The sequence below is a fragment of the Lynx canadensis genome, chromosome A1, assembly GCF_007474595.2.
Source record: "Lynx canadensis isolate LIC74 chromosome A1, mLynCan4.pri.v2, whole genome shotgun sequence".
Taxonomy (NCBI): Eukaryota; Metazoa; Chordata; class Mammalia; order Carnivora; family Felidae; genus Lynx; species Lynx canadensis.
In genome coordinates, this window is record NC_044303.2 from 85,568,115 (window position 1) to 85,588,769 (window position 20,655).

The window sequence follows — 20,655 nt, forward strand, 5'->3', positions numbered from 1 at the left end:
ACATGAATAAACACTTTTCCAAAGGAGACATCAGATGGCCCACAGACACATGGACAGATGCTCAGCATAACTTATCATCAGGGAAATACAAATCAAAACCATGATGAGATACCACCTGACAGCTGAGTGGTCTTAAAGCTGTGGGCAAGACCAGCAGCTTAGTTTCACAATATATCAGTGTTATCCTATTTCAACCAGGCACTCCTTTTGCACCCAATTTCACCTGTCTTCAGACACCTATCAATTCCATTAAAAAAATGAATTTGGTGGGGCGCCTGGGTGGCTCAGTCAGTTGAACGTCCGACTTTGGCTCAGGTCATGATCTCACAGTTGGTGAGTTCGAGCCACGCGTCAGGCTTTGTGCTGACAGCTTGGAGCCTGCTTCAGATTCTGTGTCCCCCTCTCTCTCCACCCCACACCTGCTTATGTTCTGTCTCTCTCTGTCTTTCAAAGTTAATAAACATAAAAAAATTAAAAATAATGAATTTGGAATGCCATTGCCACTTTCTTCAAACCTAAAGGAGAGCAGTTGACCTTATCTCAGAAACACAACCATGTAAGTCCTCAGGTGAGAGTGTGTACAAGTCCCAACTATTTCTTTGAATGCCCATCAGATTGCAATATCCACTCCCTTCAGCCTTTCACAGTAAATATTTTTGTTTTCCTATTGAATGTTGATTTGAATAACATTTGCCTCAAATCGTTCTCTTTTCAACTTTGGACTGTCAGTCATTACCTGTATGCCCATTCTTCAAACTTTTGCTCACTAATGCATTCTTACTAGAAGTGTTTAAACCTACTCAGATGTTAAAATCTTACATCTTGCAAAAATGCAGTGATCCCTCCAATATAGACACTTTTATCTCAGTCTTTCATAGTTTCATTTCTCAGGGTAATTGTTTGCATACACACAATTGCTTTCCTTTCCTTGCAATCTACTCCCAGTGAAAAGAAGCTTCCATTTCCAGGAACAACAGCAACTTCTGAGTTGGGAACTTCCATGTAACCTCTTAATCCTTACCTTCTATGCTCACCACCTCCTCCTTCCAAAACATTTTCTTCCCTTAGAAGAGTCTACACAGCCACCTTACAAATATCTTTCCATCTCTATGGCTGTTCCTTCTTGGTTCACCTTTAGGTACTTCTACTCCACTTAAAATTTGTGATTTGCAATTCCTCCATGCTCTATCATTTTCAAATATGATCTATATGTTTTTAAAAAAACCTCCAAATTTTGGCTTTCATTCAGGCTACTCCTCTGAGCTCCAGTTTCAGGCATCCAAACGTCCACTTGGCATCAAGTTTTGAAATCTCTCATATATGGTCAATAATCTTTTGGAAAGACATACACAGAGCTATGTACCTATCAAGTTTAAAATTAGAAGAAGCTTTTGGCTAGATAACAGAAGTCTGCTTAAATATAAGGCACATAATATATTGATCAGTGATGAACATCTGAAAGGTAAGATATTTGTTTGTTTCTTGATATTCCATCCAAAAGCCCAGAACAATGATAATTCCCTTCCTATATCACCCATTTCCTGTTCTATCTCAGATTCCAATGCCTCCTTTTCCTTTTATTCAACATTTGAAACAGTTGGATCTGATAACGACTAACAACAGTCCTCACAGGTCAAATTCTGGGAGAAGAAGAAATGAAGGCTGGAAGAAAGAGGGTGAAAAGAATGAAAAACATGCGGTGAGAAGAAATTTCATGATTAAAGGGTCAAAGTACACTTACTCTTAAAGCTTGGGGGTAGATGTGGAACATATGAATCTGTGAAGGGACCTCAAAATAGCCCCACTGCAAGGAAATTAGTGAATGAGTCCAGAATTTTCACTCTTAACCTCACCATCTGGGAGGATTTTCCTGTGCCGAGTTGCATAATCAAACCTAAAATCAAGCCAAGCTCCTCTCTCATGTGGACTACTGCTATGGCTCCAACAATTCTTGATTTCTTTCACTCCTTTCTCTAAATAGCATTGAGATTTGCAAATGTAAAATATATAATGTCATATCCTATTTGATACCCTTTGATAATCATTTTCTTGGTGTAAAATCCAAAAACCCTAATAGGGCTTTTAATGACCTACAGGGACTAGCTCTTGCCTTTCTCTACAAACTTATCTCCTTCCATCCTCAAGTCTGCAGGCTTCTTCTCCTGACATTCATACCACGCTCTCTGCCTGAGCTACTACTTCCATTCTTTTCTCCTCACCCTTAAAGTGTAGGTTAAAGTACAATATAAACTTAGAAAGTTCTCCTAACCCTCTATGTTGATTCAGACCTTATTGTTCCTTGTAGATGCATTATCTTCCACTTTGTTTCACAGCAAACATCACAAATAGTTATAAGTCAATTATTCCTTTTATAAGTCATTACATCTCTCTCTCCTTCAAAAGTAAAGGCTCCACTAAGGCAAAACCTTCCTTGGCCATTTCTTTACCATTATGTCCCAGGGGAATTCAGGCTGAAGCAGGGGATTGGCTAGATAGAGTCCTTGAACATATTTGTGGAATTAATGAATGAAATAGTAGGCAGGATTACTAGAGGTCTTCTAAATATTGGATGAATAAAAGAAATTTTGGGGGCACCTGGGTTTCTCAGTGGATTAAGCATCTGACTCTTGATTTCAGATCAGGTCATGATCTCACAGTTCTGGAGATGGAGCCCTCCCACCCCCGTCAGGCTCTGTGGTGACAGTACACAGCCTACCTGGGATTATCTTTCCCTTTCTCTCTCTCTCTTCCCCTCCCCAACTCTCAAAATGAATAAACAAACAAAAAAGAAACATTGACCTCTCTTCCCTTCTTTTCCTTTCCCTTTCCTTCCTTTTTTTCCCTCTCTCCCTGCTTGCTTGTACGCTTGCTTCCTTTGTCTCTTTGTTTCTTTCTTCCTTCTCTCTCTGTCTCTCTTTGTTTTGTCTTTCTCTCGTCCTCCCCTCTCCACCTGTCTCTCTGCCTCCACCTATGCCTCCCTCCCTCTGTCTTCCTCCTTCCCTTCCTTCCTTCCTTTCATAGAATTTTATTAAACACAAAAAATATGTAAAGTCTAAGTTACTGTAGATAAATCTTTGGCACTTCAAAATTCTTTCTTTGTTCTTTCACTAGGAGATGATTTAAGTCAATGATCATTATATACCTTCATTCATTTATTCCAATAAATATGTTTTATTAAATAGGTGCAGGCTGAATGTGGGGCTTTAACTCATGACCCTGAGATAAAGACCTGAGCTGAAATCAAGAGTCAGATGCATAACCCACTGAACCACCCACAAGTCCCATTCCACAAATATTTAAGAAGCACCAATAGCACCAGGAACTGAATTTATAAGGCCAATCTCCTAAAAATGCTTAAAAGATGTATAACATGCTGCATTCATGAGGAATATTACTGAACAATCTGAAAGTAATGTTTGAAATCATCATGTCCTGGAACTATACAATTAGATTCTCATTAGAAGATGAAAGAACAGGGGCGCCTGGGTGGCTCAGTCGGTTAAGCGGCCGGCTTCAGCTCAGGTCATGATCTCGCGGTCTGTGAGTTCGAGCCCCGCATCAGGCTCTGTGCTGACAGCTCAGAGCCTGGAGCCTGTTTCAGATTCTGTGTCTCCCTCTCTCTGACCGTCCCCCGTTCATGCTCTGTCTCTCTCTGTCTCAAAAATAAATAAACGTTAAAAAAAAAAGAAGATGAAAGAACATGTCAAAGGACAAAATTCCCCCCAAAATGATTTGATAGAGGCAATTTATTTTCTGAGCAGTTGTTGGCAAGGGGCCATGAAAACACTTTCATTATGGCTTGTTGAATTTAACATAGTGCCAAGGGTGACATTCAAGTTTGAAGTCTCTGAACCTTTCACTCATGTATTCCCAAACTTAATCTATGGCATGTTCTGTGCTAATTTTCCTTACCTAATAAAGAAACTGCCCTTCACTTTTCCTCCATAGATATCACACTTTTTTCTCATGAGTTTTCTAACAGCCTCTTTGAATTCTTGATTCCTCAAGCTGTAGATAATAGGGTTCAGAAGTGGGGTGACCACAGTGTAGAAGACAGAAATAATCTTGTTGATTTCAGGTGACAGGTGGTCATTGGGGCGAACATACATGGAGATCATGGTGCCATAGTAGATAGTGACAACAGCCAAATGGGAGCCACATGTGGAAAAGGTCTTCATCCGGCCAGAGCCTGAAGGAATTCTCAATATGATGGACACAATGAAAACATAGGATACAAGTGTGAGAAAAAAGCAAATGCACAACACTGCAATTGACAGAATAAAGATGACCATCCTGGTGATATACACACTGGAACATGAGAGCTGCATGAGGGGAGGGAGGTCACAGAAGAAATGATTGATCTGGTTAGGCCCACAGAAATCCAACTTGGAAATCATTAGGCAGGGCAGAAGCCCTGTGCCAACACCTGTCAACCAGGAGATTGCCACTAACTTGGTGCAGATCTCAGGACTCATCAGGGAAGAGTAGTGGAGTGGGCTGTAGATGGCCAGATATCGGTCATAGGCCATCATGGCCAGAAGAAAACACTCAGTAGCTCCAAAGAACACAAAGAAGTAAAGCTGTGTCATACAGGTGGAGAAGGAGATGACTTGTCCATGGGAGAACAGGTTGGCTAGGAGAAGGGGCACAATAGTGAATGTATAGCAGATCTCCAGAAAGGAGAGGTGTTTGAGAAATATGTACATAGGCAAGCGGAGTCGCTGGTCCTGGCTCACCACTGTAATAATGACAACATTCCCTGTTACTGTGAGAAAGTAGATGAACAAGAAGATGGCAAAGAGTAGTGTCTGCCATTCAAGAAGGTTCTGGAATCCTAAAAGCTGAAACTCAGTGACACTGGACACATTTAGAGGCTTCATTACCTGTGGAAGGGAAAATATTTTCGAAAACCACTTTACACAAATCATGCAAATATTTGCAGCTATTGATGTTTAGAGCTTCAGAGACGATTAAAAGTAGTTCAGAACTTTATATACAACACTTTGTTGGGAAAAATGCATAATTTCATCTTGATTTTATGCAAAAATATTTTTCATATCACAGGCTGAATGTGGATGTTAGATCTTGGAAAGAACCTCAGCAAATTCCATGCATTGTGTTTTCTGAAATTAAAAAATTTTTTTTCAACATTTTTATTTATTTTTGGGACAGAGAGAGACAGAGCATGAACGGGGGAGGGGCAGAGAGAGAGGGAGACACAGAATCGGAAACAGGCTCCAGGCTCCGAGCCATCCGCCCAGAGCCTGATGCGGGGCTCGAACTCCCGGACCGCGAGATCGTGACCTGGCTGAAGTCGGACGCTTAACCGACTGCGCCACCCAGGCGCCCCAATGTGTTTTCTGAAATTTAGAAGTCTCTGGTCCAAAGATTAAAAAAAAATAATAACAATAATAATAAAACTACAATAACAAAACAAAATGAAAAAAATCTCTGATGGACATCAAACTTGGAAACTAAGAATAGCAACAACAACATTTTTTTAAAGCAGGTACATATGGAAGCAATGGTTTTCTTTTCTCACCTATGGGTTTTGTCTGATAAAGAAGTCAGACAAAGCATATCTCCTATGACATCTTGGGGAAATTTATCCATTCTCCTCACAAAGAGTATTTATGGATGCTTTGCTCTCTCTGTCTCTCTCTGTCTCTCTGTGTGCACGTGCATGTGTGTGTGTGTGTGTGTGCACGTGCGTGTAAAGCTTTGTGCTGAGCTAACCTGTATGTCCACTGTTGTCCTTTCTTGCCCAGGTGGATACAATGCTCAGCCACTGTAATAACTCTTTGTTATATCCATTTAAGGTGTCACTTTTCTTTACTTTCCTTTTCTTCATTGTCAGAGCTAGTCCTGGTTAAAGGCAACATCCACCTGCCATACATGAGCTTCCATGCAATAAAGGAAATGAGAGACAGCATATAATGTTGCTATTTCAAAATTCATAACCAATAACTCCAGTTTGTCTCTAGTGCCATGGAACAATGAGTGCACACTTCCTGCATCTATTTACTCTTCCATTCTCCTCAGTGACTATTTCATATGTGTTTTTCTCTTTTCGAACTTTCAAAACTTCCTTGTCTATCTATGCCTTTGGCAAAGTTCTGAAGAGAACACTAAAATCCTCCAATGGGAATATCCAAATGCTCAGACCACTAAATTCCCTAACCTCCTTTTGTTCCTCTGTGTCTGTTTCCTATGACTTACTCCAAATAAGAGGGCCACTTCTTCTCACCTGGATTCTTTAATAGTCTCCTTACAGCCCTCTGTATCCATCTGCCCTGGTTCAGGAAATTCTCAATAAAGCAGCCAGAATGAGACTTTGAAACACAGTGCAGAGTGTGTCACTCCTCCGCTCAAAGCCAACAGTGGCACTCAGCCTCCAGAGTGTCATGGGAGCATACGGTCCTGTGAATCATTCCTGACAAGTGAATAAAATAACGTGGCCAATCGATTTATCCACGCATCAGGAACCAATTGTTCTGTCAATTCAGTGTTGTTTTAGTTTACTAGTTTTGCTGTCTTCTGTTTCCTCCTTACATACTTGAGCAAAATCTTTAGGATGATTATCTTCATTTGACCAGGAAAAATTCATATAGAATGAAAATGATACTGTAACAAAATCTATGCCCTTGTTATCAGGGATATAATATTGGATGTGTCTTATACATCTTGAACTATATAATATGTGATTACTTAAAGCCTAAGAAAGAAAAGCCAAAGACTTCACAGTGTATGAGACTCTACTTGTTGTCTCCTCCCATCTCCTCTGCAATCTCTTTGTATACTTTTTCCTATTCTGCTTCCAGAATTCCAGCTCCCTCAGTATTGTTCAAACAACATGGTTTTTTTTTTTTTTTTTTTTTTTTTTTTTTTTTTTTTTTTTTTTTTTTAGAGAGCATGAACCAGGGAGAGGGCAGAGGGAGAGAGAGAATACCAATCAGGCTGCACACTAAGTGCAGAACCCAACACAGGGCTCAATCTCATGACTGGGATCATGACCTGAGACCAAATCAAGAGTGTGATGCTCAACTGACTGAGCCACCTAGGTGACCCAAATAGCATAAGTCTTGACTCCCTTTCTATTCAACACATTCAGTTTTTTGGGACATTATACCTGTATATTTCTAAGTGGCTTATATCCTTTCAGTCTGCTCAGATATCACCAATTCCATGACACCTTCTCTAAGCCATTCTGGGAGCTTAGGACATCAATTCAAGATTCAAATGCTAGAAGTACCTTAATTATACTGAAGTAAAAAAAAATATTTAAAAATATAAAATAAAACAAATCAAAATGAAAAGGTCTGCCTCCCAAAATGCTGAGTCCACTTTAGCAGCCAGTATAAGCTTAGATGTAATTCTGTAGCTCTTTTTGAAATTATATGAAAATAAACATTAAAAAATGTTATTGTTGTGGAGCGCCTGAGTGGCTCAGTCAGTTAAGCATCTGACTTCTGCTCAAGTCATGATCTCACAGCTTATGAGTTTGATCCTCACACCAGGCTCTGTGCTGACAGCTCAGCTCATAGCTTGGAGCCTGCTTTGGATTCTGAGTCTCCCTCTTTCTCTGCCTGTCCCCTGCTCACACTCTCTCTCTTTCAAAAATAAATAAACATTAAAAAATAATTTTAAAAATGTTATTATTGCAATCTTGCCTAGGACCAACTAAATGGCCTTTGACTCCCTAAGAATTCTTTCTTGATTACTTTCTGTTACTACAGATTTATATGCTAGGCAATTGAGGTAAAATCATTTACTTAGTTTTTACATCAGCAAAGGCTCCAACTGCCTTGGTAGTGAGGAATAATTTATTGAAGTCTATAATTTTAGAATTCAACATCAACAACCAAAGCAAACACTACAATAGCGTTTATGTCACGTGACACTAAAATATATACCATGTTGATTTCCATCTGAAAACCTTTGTGCCTGTCTACATGAACCTCCCTTACCTGTCTTTCTTCCCAACATGGAGAGCCCTAATGTGCCACTGCTCCACAACCTGCCTTGCCTTCCTCATACCCAAATTTGGGCTTTCCTCCTGCAAGTTGGAATTTGCCATGTCCTCTGCTGGGGTTTGATGCTGGGTGAAGCAGGCTTTTCCTCTCAATAACTGGGTATCTTGGGGACCTGACCCTTCTGAGAATCCTGGTCCCCAGATATTTTTCTGTAATTTGTTGATCAAGTTAGTAAACAATGGAATGAATCTTCTGAGATTCAACTCTGCCCACTGAGGCTTGGATATCTATAATACATTCAGGATAGATGAATTTTTACATTCTTTTGGAGTTTTTTTTTTAATTAGAATTTGTCTCAAAAATTGAATCAAACAAGAATTCTTTGCTAAAATATTGCAAGCAGGCAAATGGTGAATCACCTATCCTGAGAATTGGACATTTGACAGTCACTTTTTGTTAAGTGGCATTTTGCCATCATATTTTAATTGCAATTACATCTAAATAAAAAGCAAAAACATAATTTATGATTGAAATTTAATTAATTCATGCAACAAAAGCAGTCAGTACCCAAGCTTAATCTAAATGTGACTCTGTCAGTTTAACAACAACAAAAATATGCAGTATCTAAGTTTGTCTGAGAGGTTGTCTTAGTTTGGGTTTTGGAAGATGGAATTGGAACGGAAAAGGTTCTCAACCTGCCTGTGGCATAGCAAGACTAAAAACAAAACCAAACAGAAGATGTGCCAAATATATACAATGGAATATGAGTTGGTGATCAAAAAGAATGACATCTTGCCATTTGCAACAATGTGGGTGTAACTAGAGTGTATCATGCTAAGCGAAATAAGTCAGAGAAAGACAGATATTATATGATTTCACTTGTGTGTGGAATTTAAGAAACACAACAGATGAAAACAGGGGAAGGGAAGGAAAAATAAGATAAAAACAGAGAGGGAGGTAAGTCATAAAAGACTCAAATACAGAGAACAATCTGAGAGGGTTCTTGGAGGGGAGGTTGGTGGGGGATGGGTTAAATGGTTAATGGGTATTAAGGAGGGTACTTGTTGGGATGAGCACTGGGTTTTATATGTAAGTGATGAATCGCTGAATTCTACTCCTGAAGCCAATAGTATACTGTATGTTGCCTAACTTGAATTTAAATAAATTAATAAAAAATATAAAGTCATACAAAGTAAAAAAAAACACTAAACAAAAACTAAAATAAAACAACAACAAGCAAAACACACACACACACACACACACACACATAAATCCAAGTGTATGAAAGGCATTATAATCTGATGCATTGATATGTTATTTAATTAATATATATTTTTAATTTTTAATTTGTTTTAATATTTATTTTTGAGAGGAGAGAGAGAGCGCAAGTGGGGGAGGGGCAGAGAGAAAAGGGGACAGAATCTGAAGCAGGCTCCAGGGTCCCAGCAGTCAGCACAGAGCCCCATGCAGGGCTAGAACTCATGAACTGTGAGATCATGACCTAAGCATAAGTTGGATGCTCAACTGAATGAGCCACCCAGGTGCCCCAATATAACTTTTTTTAAATAATATGATTCATGTGTATAGTTTTCAGAAAACTTGGAAATAGAAAGATGTAGACAAAAGTATCAGTAAATTTATTTTGGTGTGATGCACATATATGGATGTTTATTTTTAAGTCAACATCTTTCTTAATATGTAGTAAATTACAGTAAAAATAATTTTAAATGAGAAACTGTGGTGAAATAAAATGCATAGCAAATGGCCTTGGGATGCTCCTTCGGATGTGTTGTATACCATACTATCAGAAGCTATGGTGCACACAGGTAATAAAATATTAGCAAGAATATCCAAGTTACTTGGGGGTTGTCTTTATAGTACTGTCTTCCAGAGTTATCTACCTGATGTCTTACCTTCCAAACTTTGTGTGTGTGTGTGTGTGTGTGTGTGTGTGTGTTCTACATATGGGTAATACAGTTGGGTCAGTACTGTATAGCCTATATCCTGGTTGTTTTTATAGCTAATTTTATATAGTCTGTATATCTTGGCATTTTTGACACTACTTTTACAACTAATTTCCATAATAGCTGTTTTATATTAAATTTGGGAAAACAAAGTTAAGCACCATTTATAAATGACATAGTCTTACATGAGGTGGGTTTTTCATATCCCCCCCATCCCCTGCCTTTCTTAAGTAAGCTCCATGCACAGTATGGAGCCCAATGCAGGACTCAAACCTACAACCTTGAGGATCAAGACCTGAGCCAAGGTCACAAGTAGGACGCTTAACACACTCAGCCACCCAGTCACCCCTGGGCTTTTCATATCTAATCTCAAATCCAGATTTTTAATTCCTGTATGTTTGCAGAAAAAAGAAAAAAGACATGATAGAGTCTTCAAAGCAGATATATACTTTGACAGTTTTCTCTAGTACTTTTATCTATACACCTCAGCCACAGCTCTACTCATGGAGATGGAAGAGTGTCCATTCCTACAAAGATCATCATTGCCAATGCATGAGGGACAGCCAGCCAGAGGGCGCATGGAACATGAGCAATATACGTATATATATATATATATGTGTGTGTATACATATATATATGTGTGTGTGTGTATATATATATATATATATATATATATACCTACTACCAGAAAGTGTCAGGCTTCACAAATCAGCCTGGCTGCCTAGTGAGAGCGAACCATGGGAGATAGGGGGCACCAGGAAGCTTCTTTCTATCATTTAAGCATGTTGTGACAGCGTGGGTGTCTCTTCTCTGGCAAGAGAAGATATTAGAGCACAGGTGGATAGACATCGCCTCTATGACTAAGGTGGATAATGAGAATTAAAAACATATCATTAAATATATAAATTGCAAGCTATGGTTACATTTGTAGGTTTCAAATGATATTAATGTCATAAACACTTAGAAACCTACAAATGTGTACCTTAAGAACTTAATTTAATTTTTTTAATGTTTTATTTATTTTTGAGAGAGAGACAGACCACGAGAGGAAGAGGAGCAGAGAGAGAGGGAGCCACAAAATCTGAAGCAGGCTCCGGGCTCTGAGCTGTCAGCACAGAGCCGCGGATGCAGGGCTTGAGCTCAGGAACCATGAGATCATGACCACAGCTGAAGTCAGACAACCAATTGAGCCACCCAGGCACCCCAATAACTTAATTTTTGAGGTCTCTTTCTGTGTCTCTCCTTCACTGGGTCATCTTTCCCTCACTACTGCTGGCCCTCAGTTATCTTGGGTATTCTATCCAGTAGCTTTTATTTCCCAGAAGCATCATGGCTTCTGATAGTGCAATACACAATCTATCCTAACAAATGTTTATGATGGCCATTTGCTCTGTATTTTATTTCATAGTGCAGGAAGAATTCTGTTATTGATTTCTTATTTCAAAAATTATAAGCTTATTTTAACTAAAGTTTATTGCATATTAATTAACAATATTGTTGCCTTAAAAATAAATATCCATTTCTATGTATCACATCAAAACAAATTTACAGATAATTTTAAATATTCAAATTTTCATCCAGAATAACATTTTAAAATTCCTCTTTTATATTTCCCAGTAAAGTTGATATTTTAGAGTTTTTTTTCATTGGCATATGATTGATTTGTTTATCAACGCACAGAGAAATTTGAAATTCAGTAATTATCACTTTGATATGAAGGATTATGTGAAAATTATAGATATTAAATAGTAACCAATATATATTCATACAGATATAGATAAAAATGGATGCTTAGAACTAACCAAATGTTACTAAAAATCCTTTCAAATATTTCAGAAATCCTTTCAAATGAAAAAAATTGATAATATCCCATTGTATTAACAACGTAATTTCAATGTAAAATGAAAAATAACCATTCTTTTATTATATAATAGAACCAATATTTCTTGACCATTTGTTTAATTTGAGTCATGGTGCTTTATATGTATTACTTCATCTCACATTAACAATAGGTCTACATATTGGGCACCAATCTACAAGTAAGAAAGCTAAGGCCTAGAAATAAGTGATTCAATCAAGGTAACTGAGCTTAAGGACAGTACGAAACCATAAATCCCAACTAGAATGTCTGGATATAGAGGCCATGTTGGAACAGAGTTCTTTCTTGCTTCTCTAGGTATAGAGTGATAGAGACTTGTCTTATGAAATATACTTGTTTACAAAATAAGGAAGGAGAGGCAAGTATGTGTAAATCAATAGACAACTCACATTTAACCATGGAGACAGACAGCTTCATTTGCAGCCTTCCTGGGACCCACTGCCTTTACTTTTGAGGGTATTCTTGAGAAACTCCTAGACAATATGGTACGTGCTCAATGGTGAAAGTTGTGAGGTTTTACAATTATGGAATGAAAAAGAAGTGGGAGTATCTCATCTGATTTGAAGAATATAAACATGGATGATTTTATAGGAGATATTAAATAGTTTTATAAGAGAAGTTAAAATGACTATTTCATCTTAAAAGTAGAGATGCCATTAACAGATAGTGCCTTTAGCAAAATATATTTTCATTCAATAAAAACAAGGACATTCTAAAACTCAGGATTGATATTGTTCAAACTCAGGAAATATCATCACTTGCCTAGGTATTATACAGGGAAACAATTATTGAATAGAGAGAATAGATATCCAAGTGTTTTGAAAAATGTGAGTCTATGATATCATAGACAAAAGTTTTTTTTTTAATTAAATTAGGGGCATAGTTTTCTGACAACATCTAAATTCAACTTTATCAGTATGATACTGCCTTTGTAGAACTACACAAATGAGGGGGATTTTCCAGAATGCATTCATCACAGACCTTTATTTCCAAAGTGGAGTCACCACCTCCCTAAAATCCCATTCTAATCCCGTAACATTGTTTATCTTTTATAGGGGCTTGAAGAATGAAGGATGGAGACAGAATTCTCAGTCCATCAATTTAAATTATTTACAGAGTTATTTTCAAATCTGTTTAACTTTTTTTTTGTAAAATAACAATGAGAATTATCCAAACATCATATCTCATTGCTTGTTGCATTCTGTACATATTCATATAATGTGGTTAGTCCATTATGGATATAAGGGATGCTTTGTGCTATATTTGCAATACAGTGATTGACGATGTTGTATTTTTTAGAAATCCCTAATATCCAAGGACAAACTTGGGCAATGTGTTTTTTTAATAATTTACAGCTACTCTCTAGATTCAAGTAACTGAAAAAAGCTGATGAAATAATTGAAGCAACCAGCCAAAAGCCAGTACAGATGTCAATAATTATTCTTTTCAAGACAGCCATGTTTTTTTTTTTAATTTTTTTTAACGTTTATCTATTTTTGAGACAGAGAGAGACAGAGCATGAACAGGGGAGGGGCAGAGAGAGAGGGAGACACAGAATCTGAAACAGGCTCCAGGCTCTGAGCTGTCAGCACAGAGCCCGACGCGGGGCTCGAACTCACGGACCGTGAGATCATGACCTGAGCCGAAGTCGGATGCTTAACCGACCGAGCCACCCAGGCGCCCCAAGACAGCCATGTTTTAAAATAAGCAGATAATGTGTTATTATCTTGATAAACCTTCCAGCACATAATGATGAAGAAAACGTTGGCTTCTGAACATCTCCATGTTGAACAGACTATAGAGACAAGGAAATTCAGAACAATTACCTCTGCATGGAACTGAACAGATTATGTCCCCAAAGATTTTCACTTTCCTTACTTTCTCTCAGGTGCATTATATGACTGGGGAGTGAGGGTTTTAGACAAGACTTGTTGAGTGTGTATTAGATGCCAGGCCCTCCAAGCACAAAAACCCATATAAGGCTTGTGTAAGGACCCATTTCACCCACAAAGACAGTCAGAGAGGTTTGCATAACTCACCAGGGTCACCAGAGGGGTATTTGCATAACAAAATGCCACTCACCAGGGTCAGAGCACCAATATTTGAATGCAGATCTATTTCAGCTTCAAATCCATAGTAATGTTCTGCTCTTAGGGCAATTCTGAGAATTGTACCAGCAATATTAGTGGAATCAAGCTCAAAGGATACTAAAGGAAATGAGTAAATGCTCATTATACTAATGATAGAAGGTTTGTTATCCTGCTGGCTAATGCAGGAGCTACCCAGAGACAAAAATGAGGAAGAAACTTATACCTGCAGTAAAAAGAATTTCTACCACAGAAGTGGTGAGGTGGCATCTGAGGGGATGGGTGGTTAAAAAAGCCCTCCTCAGGGAACTAGGAAGAGTGTGCAGACATAGCCCCTGGGGCTGATACCAAGACACTCATCTAGGAAGATCTGCTTTTCAGAGAAACTACTTTACAATTGTTTCTGATTTTTTTTTTAATTTTACTTTTAAGAGGCCCAAACCGGATATTACAGGTATTCCCTGCTTTTTCAAAGTGTGAATTTCTACATTTGGCTTTTATGAGAGACATACATCTGCTTTTGCTAACCAAAAGAAATCTGAGGAGGATTTTCACTTTTACAAAAAATGGTGAAAAGCAAAAATCACATTCATTGTTTGTTTTTTAGGGAGCCATTACAGAGGTAGCATGCACCCTGTGCACAAGAGTGGCCCCACCAAGCTCCTTCCCCAGGAACTATACTCAGCATCAAGCCACCATAGCTTTGAACTTTGTGAGCCTCTGTGCTTTATCTCTATTTAGTTTTGTGAGTTTGTCAGCAAGATGCATCCCTATCAGACAAGCCTAAGATTATTTTGTGGGTCTGGGAATCTTCAAAAATGTTTCTGTGTAAGTTTTTTTTTTTTTAATGCTATTTCAGTTCATGAAAGGTTTCATATGAACATTACACTTCTTTACTTATACTTTCAGAAAACGTTCACTTATTTTTTAAAAAAATGAGGCTAAACTTGGTAATTTTTTTTTTTTAAATTAAGTGCTTTGTGTCCTGCTATTTCCACTCTTGGGAAACCCTCTTCAAATATCACCATGAATTCTTCCTGATTTCTCTCTCACCCTGCCACTAATTAAAACTATGTTCTTTTCTCTTTTAAATCTTATAGGAAGCTGGAAAAAAATCTCTTTTATGTCTCATTTTTTCCCCTTATGCTATAATGGGTTTGTAGAAGACTCTTAAATTCAGGCATTCTTAGCATAGGGCATATCATGTGAGTGCTAAGTGACAATGCATATGTTTGTAACAAAATGATTTAGAACAATAGCATTATATGAAACACTGGATTCCATACTAGACCATTAATTGTGAGTGTGTGAAAATCTACATATAAATGAGAAAATGCCTCAGTGCCTTTTCTCATGTAGAATGGAGATAGACTAAGGGGTTGGGATAACATTGCACTCATTGAAGAGTCTTTCATGGGCCTTGCTTGGTGTGGCCAGAGAGGTCTAGAAGGTCTATTGGATACAGATTAATGGAATCTATATACATACAATTGAGTCCAGGCTGCCTCTACAATTTTGGAGAAACATATGTGTACCATTTCCCCCCGTGTCTCCAGCCACACTGGAGCATCCCTGAGGACAGGCAAAGCCTCTAATTCACAGTGACCCATAGGGCTCCAATACCCAAACCACTAGGAAAGACAACAGCAGGGGCTGGGCATAAATCTGTCATCAGTACTAATTCACAGTGACCCATAGGGCTTCGACACCCAAACCACTAAAAAAGACAACAGCGAGGGCTGGGTATAAATCTGTCATCAGTAACCATTACCCACAAATAAAAATCTAAACATATTTGCATAGCATGCAACACTGGTCATCAGCTGGTCTTGCCTCAGTCCCAGTCTGAACAGGAGCCACATCAAACCACAGGAAGTTCCAAGACACCCAATGTTGCTTCATACCTCCCTGGATTTTGCACTTGTGTTTATTCTGGCCTGATTCCACCAGAAGTACAGAGGCAAGCTGACAGTTCCAGGTCTTCCTGGACACTGTGTTCCAGTAGTAGTTACTTTATGAACTTTTTCAGACCCCTTTCTCCACATGCATACACATACATGGTACCTTCATTCTGGTTGTCCTGCTTGTCCATCCTACAAACACCTGGTAACATGTGCCATCACCTTGTTATTTTGGCCATGTGCCAGTTCTCTCTTATAGCTGGATGTAACTCTGAGTTCTTCCTCTTAATTTTTTTAATGTTTATTTATTTTTAAAAAAGAGACAGAGACAGAGACAGGCTCCACACTGTCAGTGCAGAGTCTGATGCAGGGCTTGAACTCATGAACCGTGAGAGATCATGACCTGAGCCCAAATCAACAGTCAGGTGCTTTACCGACTGAGCCACGCAGGTGCCCTCTTAATTAGCTGTGCATTTGATCCCAATACCTGGCTCCACGTTCCTAACCCCATCTACGGAGGAGGAGTGTCATATCTGCACAGGCCTGCAGAGGACACTAGCATCATCATGAAACATTAGACGTAGAAGAACAGTTAAGACAGGGTCTGCTTCCACTCCCTGCATGTGTTCCCATCTCAGATATCTCCAAATATATGGATGGGGTTTACAACATTTCTTTCAGAGAAAGACTGCATATCTCACCTGGGACATTGTATTTGTTATTTTATTCCAGAAACTACATGGGGCCCTTACTCTGGGCAAACCCAGAGTGAAGGGACTTTGGAATAAAAATATGAACAGGATACATTTTTGTCCTTCAATACATCAAATTAATTACAAGAAAATTATAATGTAAGTCACTTTTTAAATATAAATTTACTGGGGCTGGCTCAGTCTGTTAAGCATCTGAATTCAGCTCAGGTCATGATCTCATAGTTCATGGGTTCGAACCCTGCAACAGACCCTGATTTGGATCCTCTGTCTCCCTTTCTCTGCCCCTCCCCTGCTCACTACTCTCTCTCTCTCTCTCTCTCAAAAATAAAAGTAATAAACATTAACAAAAATATATATAACATTACTACATAACTCTTTATCTGTCAACAAGCACAGACAGAGCTCATGTGTGTGTGAAACTGGCCAAGCGGTGGCATTTGCCCACTGTACCCTTGGTTCTCCCTTATAGTCATGAGGAAACTTCTCTACTTCAACTTTTCTTTTTGGATTCCTTCCATGAAAACACGGAGGCACACTGGATGCAGGTGCCTCTTACCTAACTAGGAAAACTGAGGCTGTGTCCATAGAAGACATTTGAAAATGTTAGCTCAATGACCCACCAATGTAGTCTCTGGGGAAAAAGGAACCACAAAAATGCAGGGTGTAACTGCTGAATGAAAACCAACCAAGATCCTTTTAAAAGCCACAAACAGGAAGTAATGTGCTGTGTCAGTGGCTGTTGCTTTTGAGGTTTGCACTTTTTTTTTTTTCCTGTGGAGTAGGATGAGCTTGGGTCCAGGAGATAGTGGATCCCCAGAGCTGAGGCAAATGGTATGGCCAGGGAGGGCTGAGAGTCCTGGTGAAAGGACATAGAACTCAAGCTGGGGGAGAAAATATGGATGCCTGAGAGAGCCTTCTTTTATGCTTAAGAAGTTAGGAAAGGTGATTAGGGAGGAATACTAAAAAGGTGGAGGACCCCATATTGTTAGAGATGGCAGGACACAAATGGAGAGAATTAGAGAAGGAATATTAGTGAGGTTTGGGGGAGGGCATTTGGAGCTATGCAACCTGAAAAAGAGCCCAAAGTAAGAGAGGAGCTCACCAAAATATGGTTGTATCAACACACAGAGGTGTTTTATTCACCTTAGAAGAAAGATCATGAGAAAATACAAATTTAAGTTAGACCAACCCTATTAAATAAGACAGTGCTCAGGGAGTCCCTTCACATAGCATTTTAATTACAATGAAATCAAATTATAATCCAGTCCACAATTTATCTGTACAAGGGAATGTGTTTTTCCAACAGCAATGAAGGCACAGATCTCATTCCTAGGCTAACAAGTCTGGAGACAAAACAGATCTTAAACGCTGCTAGCCTAGAATCAGTGGGAAGAAATGCCATCTGACATCAATTCACTTACTCTGCCTCACCCTTCTGAAAACCACTGTGATTCTTAAACTGGAAGCCAGCAAGCTTCTCTAAGCCTCCTAGGAATCAGGAAATCTACACGCAAGTGAGCTGTGTTACAAATTCATCCATACATTTGAGCAAATATATTGTTTTATTGTGTCTCCCAATAAAATGCAAAAGTTTCTAGCATCACTGAGAGTCTCAGGAATGTAAATTAAAAAAAACCAAACTAATATTTGTAAACTTTAGAAAAATATAGAACTCACTTTTTAATTTTTTTCGTTTTATTCATTTTTAGAAACAGAGAGAGCACAACTGGGAGAGGGGCACAGGAGGGAGAGAGAGAGAGAGAGAGACAATCTCAAGTAGGCTCCACATTCATCCCGACTCAGGGTTTGATCATAACCTGAGCCAAAATCAAGAGTCAGAGACCCAGCCGACTGAGCCACCCAGGCACCCTGGAACTCACTTTTGACATAATATTTTCATCTTTGAAATTCCCTCATCCATTATCTTCTAGGATAAACTGTACTGATTCTGTTCATTCATTTATTATTTATTCAATTAGTATTTACTGAGTGTCCAAATATGCCAATCACTCTTCAAGGTACCAGGGGATACAGCATTGAAAAAAACAGAACCCCCCACCTTTTGCAAAACAACAACAACAACAACAACAAAACCCTCTTTATTTCAATGTGCTTAAAGTGTCTCACCAGGCTTCTTCCATTTATGTTGCTACTTTTCTTTTCTCTTTTTTTCTTTAGGTTTATTCATTCACCTTGAGAAAGAAAGAATGTGCATTAGTGAGGGAGGGGCAGAGAGAGAGGAGAGAGACAGAGACAGAGACAGAGACAGAGAGAGACAGAATCTCAAGCAGGCTCTATGCTACCAGCACAGAGCACGATGAGGGGTTTGAACCCAGGAAACCATGAGATCACAACCTGAGATAAAACTAAGAGTTGGATGTTCAACTGACTGAGCCACCTGCGCACCCCTTTGCTATTTTGCTATTTCTTGAATTAAATATACTTACTGCCAGAGAGTGACCTGAATGTGTGGTATCTATGAATTCATTTGATCCTCTGAACAGTCCTGTATGAGTGGCACTAACAATGTCCTCATATTTTAGAGGAAGTTTGGCACAGAAATGTGGACTTGGCTTTATCTAAACCTCGTTAGCTAGAAAATAGAATTTCCCCGACTGGTGCTCTTAAAAATAACCAGCTCATTCAGCCTGGGCCAGGGTCTGCTTTTCTAGCGAGAAGCCCTCTGTTTTTTGCTTTCTTTTCTAACTCCACATCTCTGTTGTTCAGCTCATACCTGCATCTGTTTGTTCTCAAAGAATCTTTTTTTTTTTTTTTTTTTTTATCCACCGAGACTCTGGACAGATAAACCTTTCAGACCCTGCCCACCACCAAAACTTCAGGCTAAGAACTTATCCTTAGAATAAGGACACACAAACCTCACATCAGCCCCAAACACCTGAGTCATGTGTCCCAGCCTCTCCCTGGGACCTTATCGGCAGCCACTCTTCGTCATCTGGTCCCACATACCAGCCTGCCTGGATGGCTGTCAGGTGGTGTATGCTGCTCCCTCCCATACAGTTCAGTTCTGTGCACCCTGTGTCCTCTGTGTGTGGCTTCCCTTCCTGCTTACTGCTTGTACTCACACCTCAGTTGTTAGCTCAGAGACTCCCTGAGGGCTACAGCCCAACCATGCAAGCTAGTTCAGAGTCCTCTATTATCTTCTTGTGCATGGGTGAACATCCTTTCTCCTAGTTAGTTCCTTGTAATTGCCTGAGTGCTCATGACGTGTCTTAAGGCTCCTTGAGAGATGCCGGTTATATCTTTCTCTTACACTTGTGTCCGAGACTCTGACTACTGACACACGTGTGCTGAGGGAGACTGGATAATTAGGTCCAGGCATACCCACCATCACTCCAAACTCCACAGAATGGAAATTACATGTTGCACAGTGACAGACACTCCCTGTATTTGCCACCTTCCAGATGACCTAATGGCCTCACCATGCTTATCCTGAGCGGCATCATATCCTGTCTTCAAATTATCTTGTTCCTTATGCCTTTTTCTCAGTCTCCCCATCTCAGAGGTGAAGGAGCACTGATGGACTCTGCTTGAATTATTCCTTCTGAGGAAAGCCTCAGCCTACAGTTTTGCAACAGTAATAACAAGTATGCAGTCCTTATGGGACCCTCATTGAACTATGCCAGATACTTATGTTCTGAATCATTGCTGATCTATACACCTATCATTATCCTACACACATTTGCAACATCTCCACAGCAGCCTACTTCATGTACTCATTTCATTTTTTTTTGTTTTTGTTTTTTTTAATTTATTTATTTTGGGAAAGAATGAAAGAGAGAGTGGAAGGGGGCAGAGTGGGGAGAGAGAATACCAAACAGTCTCTGTGCTGGGAGGGCAGAGCGCCACCCACTGCTCCAACTCACAAACACAGAGATCAAGACGTCAGCGTAAATCAAGAGTCAGGTGCTTACCAGAGTGAGCCACCCAGGTTCCCCTACTCATTTCTTTATCATGAGCTAATTAAACAGGAGTAGACAAATTAAAGTTTGGAACATATTTTAAGAACTTATTATGTCTTATAAGGATAAGGAGACCATGGAATAGTTCAGAAAGTAACGAAAGGCAGGAGCTCAACCATTCTCCAAATGCACTGACAGTGAAAACATGAGATTAGGGG

The 20,655-nt window shown here is 39.2% G+C and overlaps 1 protein-coding gene and 1 long non-coding RNA gene across 3 annotated transcripts; both read right to left on the reverse strand.

The window, feature by feature from the left end:
- Positions 1-3,908: 3,908 nt before the first annotated feature.
- LOC115511976 (olfactory receptor 11L1-like) lies at positions 3,909-4,880 on the reverse strand. Its single transcript, XM_030312606.1, has one exon. The coding sequence runs from the start codon at positions 4,878-4,880 to the stop codon at positions 3,909-3,911; it is 972 nt and encodes a 323-aa protein (XP_030168466.1).
- An 854-nt stretch (positions 4,881-5,734) lies between these two features.
- LOC115500745 lies at positions 5,735-18,710 on the reverse strand. Of its 2 annotated transcripts, none has more exons than XR_004344132.1 (3): positions 18,645-18,710; positions 13,899-13,977; positions 5,735-5,900 (listed from the first exon to the last, which is right to left on the reverse strand). It is a non-coding gene; the product is annotated as an uncharacterized LOC115500745 (long non-coding RNA). The 2 variants fall into 2 exon arrangements; XR_004344131.1 differs by lacking the exon at positions 5,735-5,900 and adding an exon at positions 13,552-13,611.
- Between the last annotated feature and the right edge of the window lie 1,945 nt (positions 18,711-20,655).

Bases quoted from the DNA above. Each gene is read 5' to 3' on its own strand.
- LOC115511976 (XM_030312606.1), bottom strand. From the start codon at position 4,880: ATGAAGCCTCTAAATGTGTCCAGTGTCACTGAGTTTCAGCTTTTAGGA.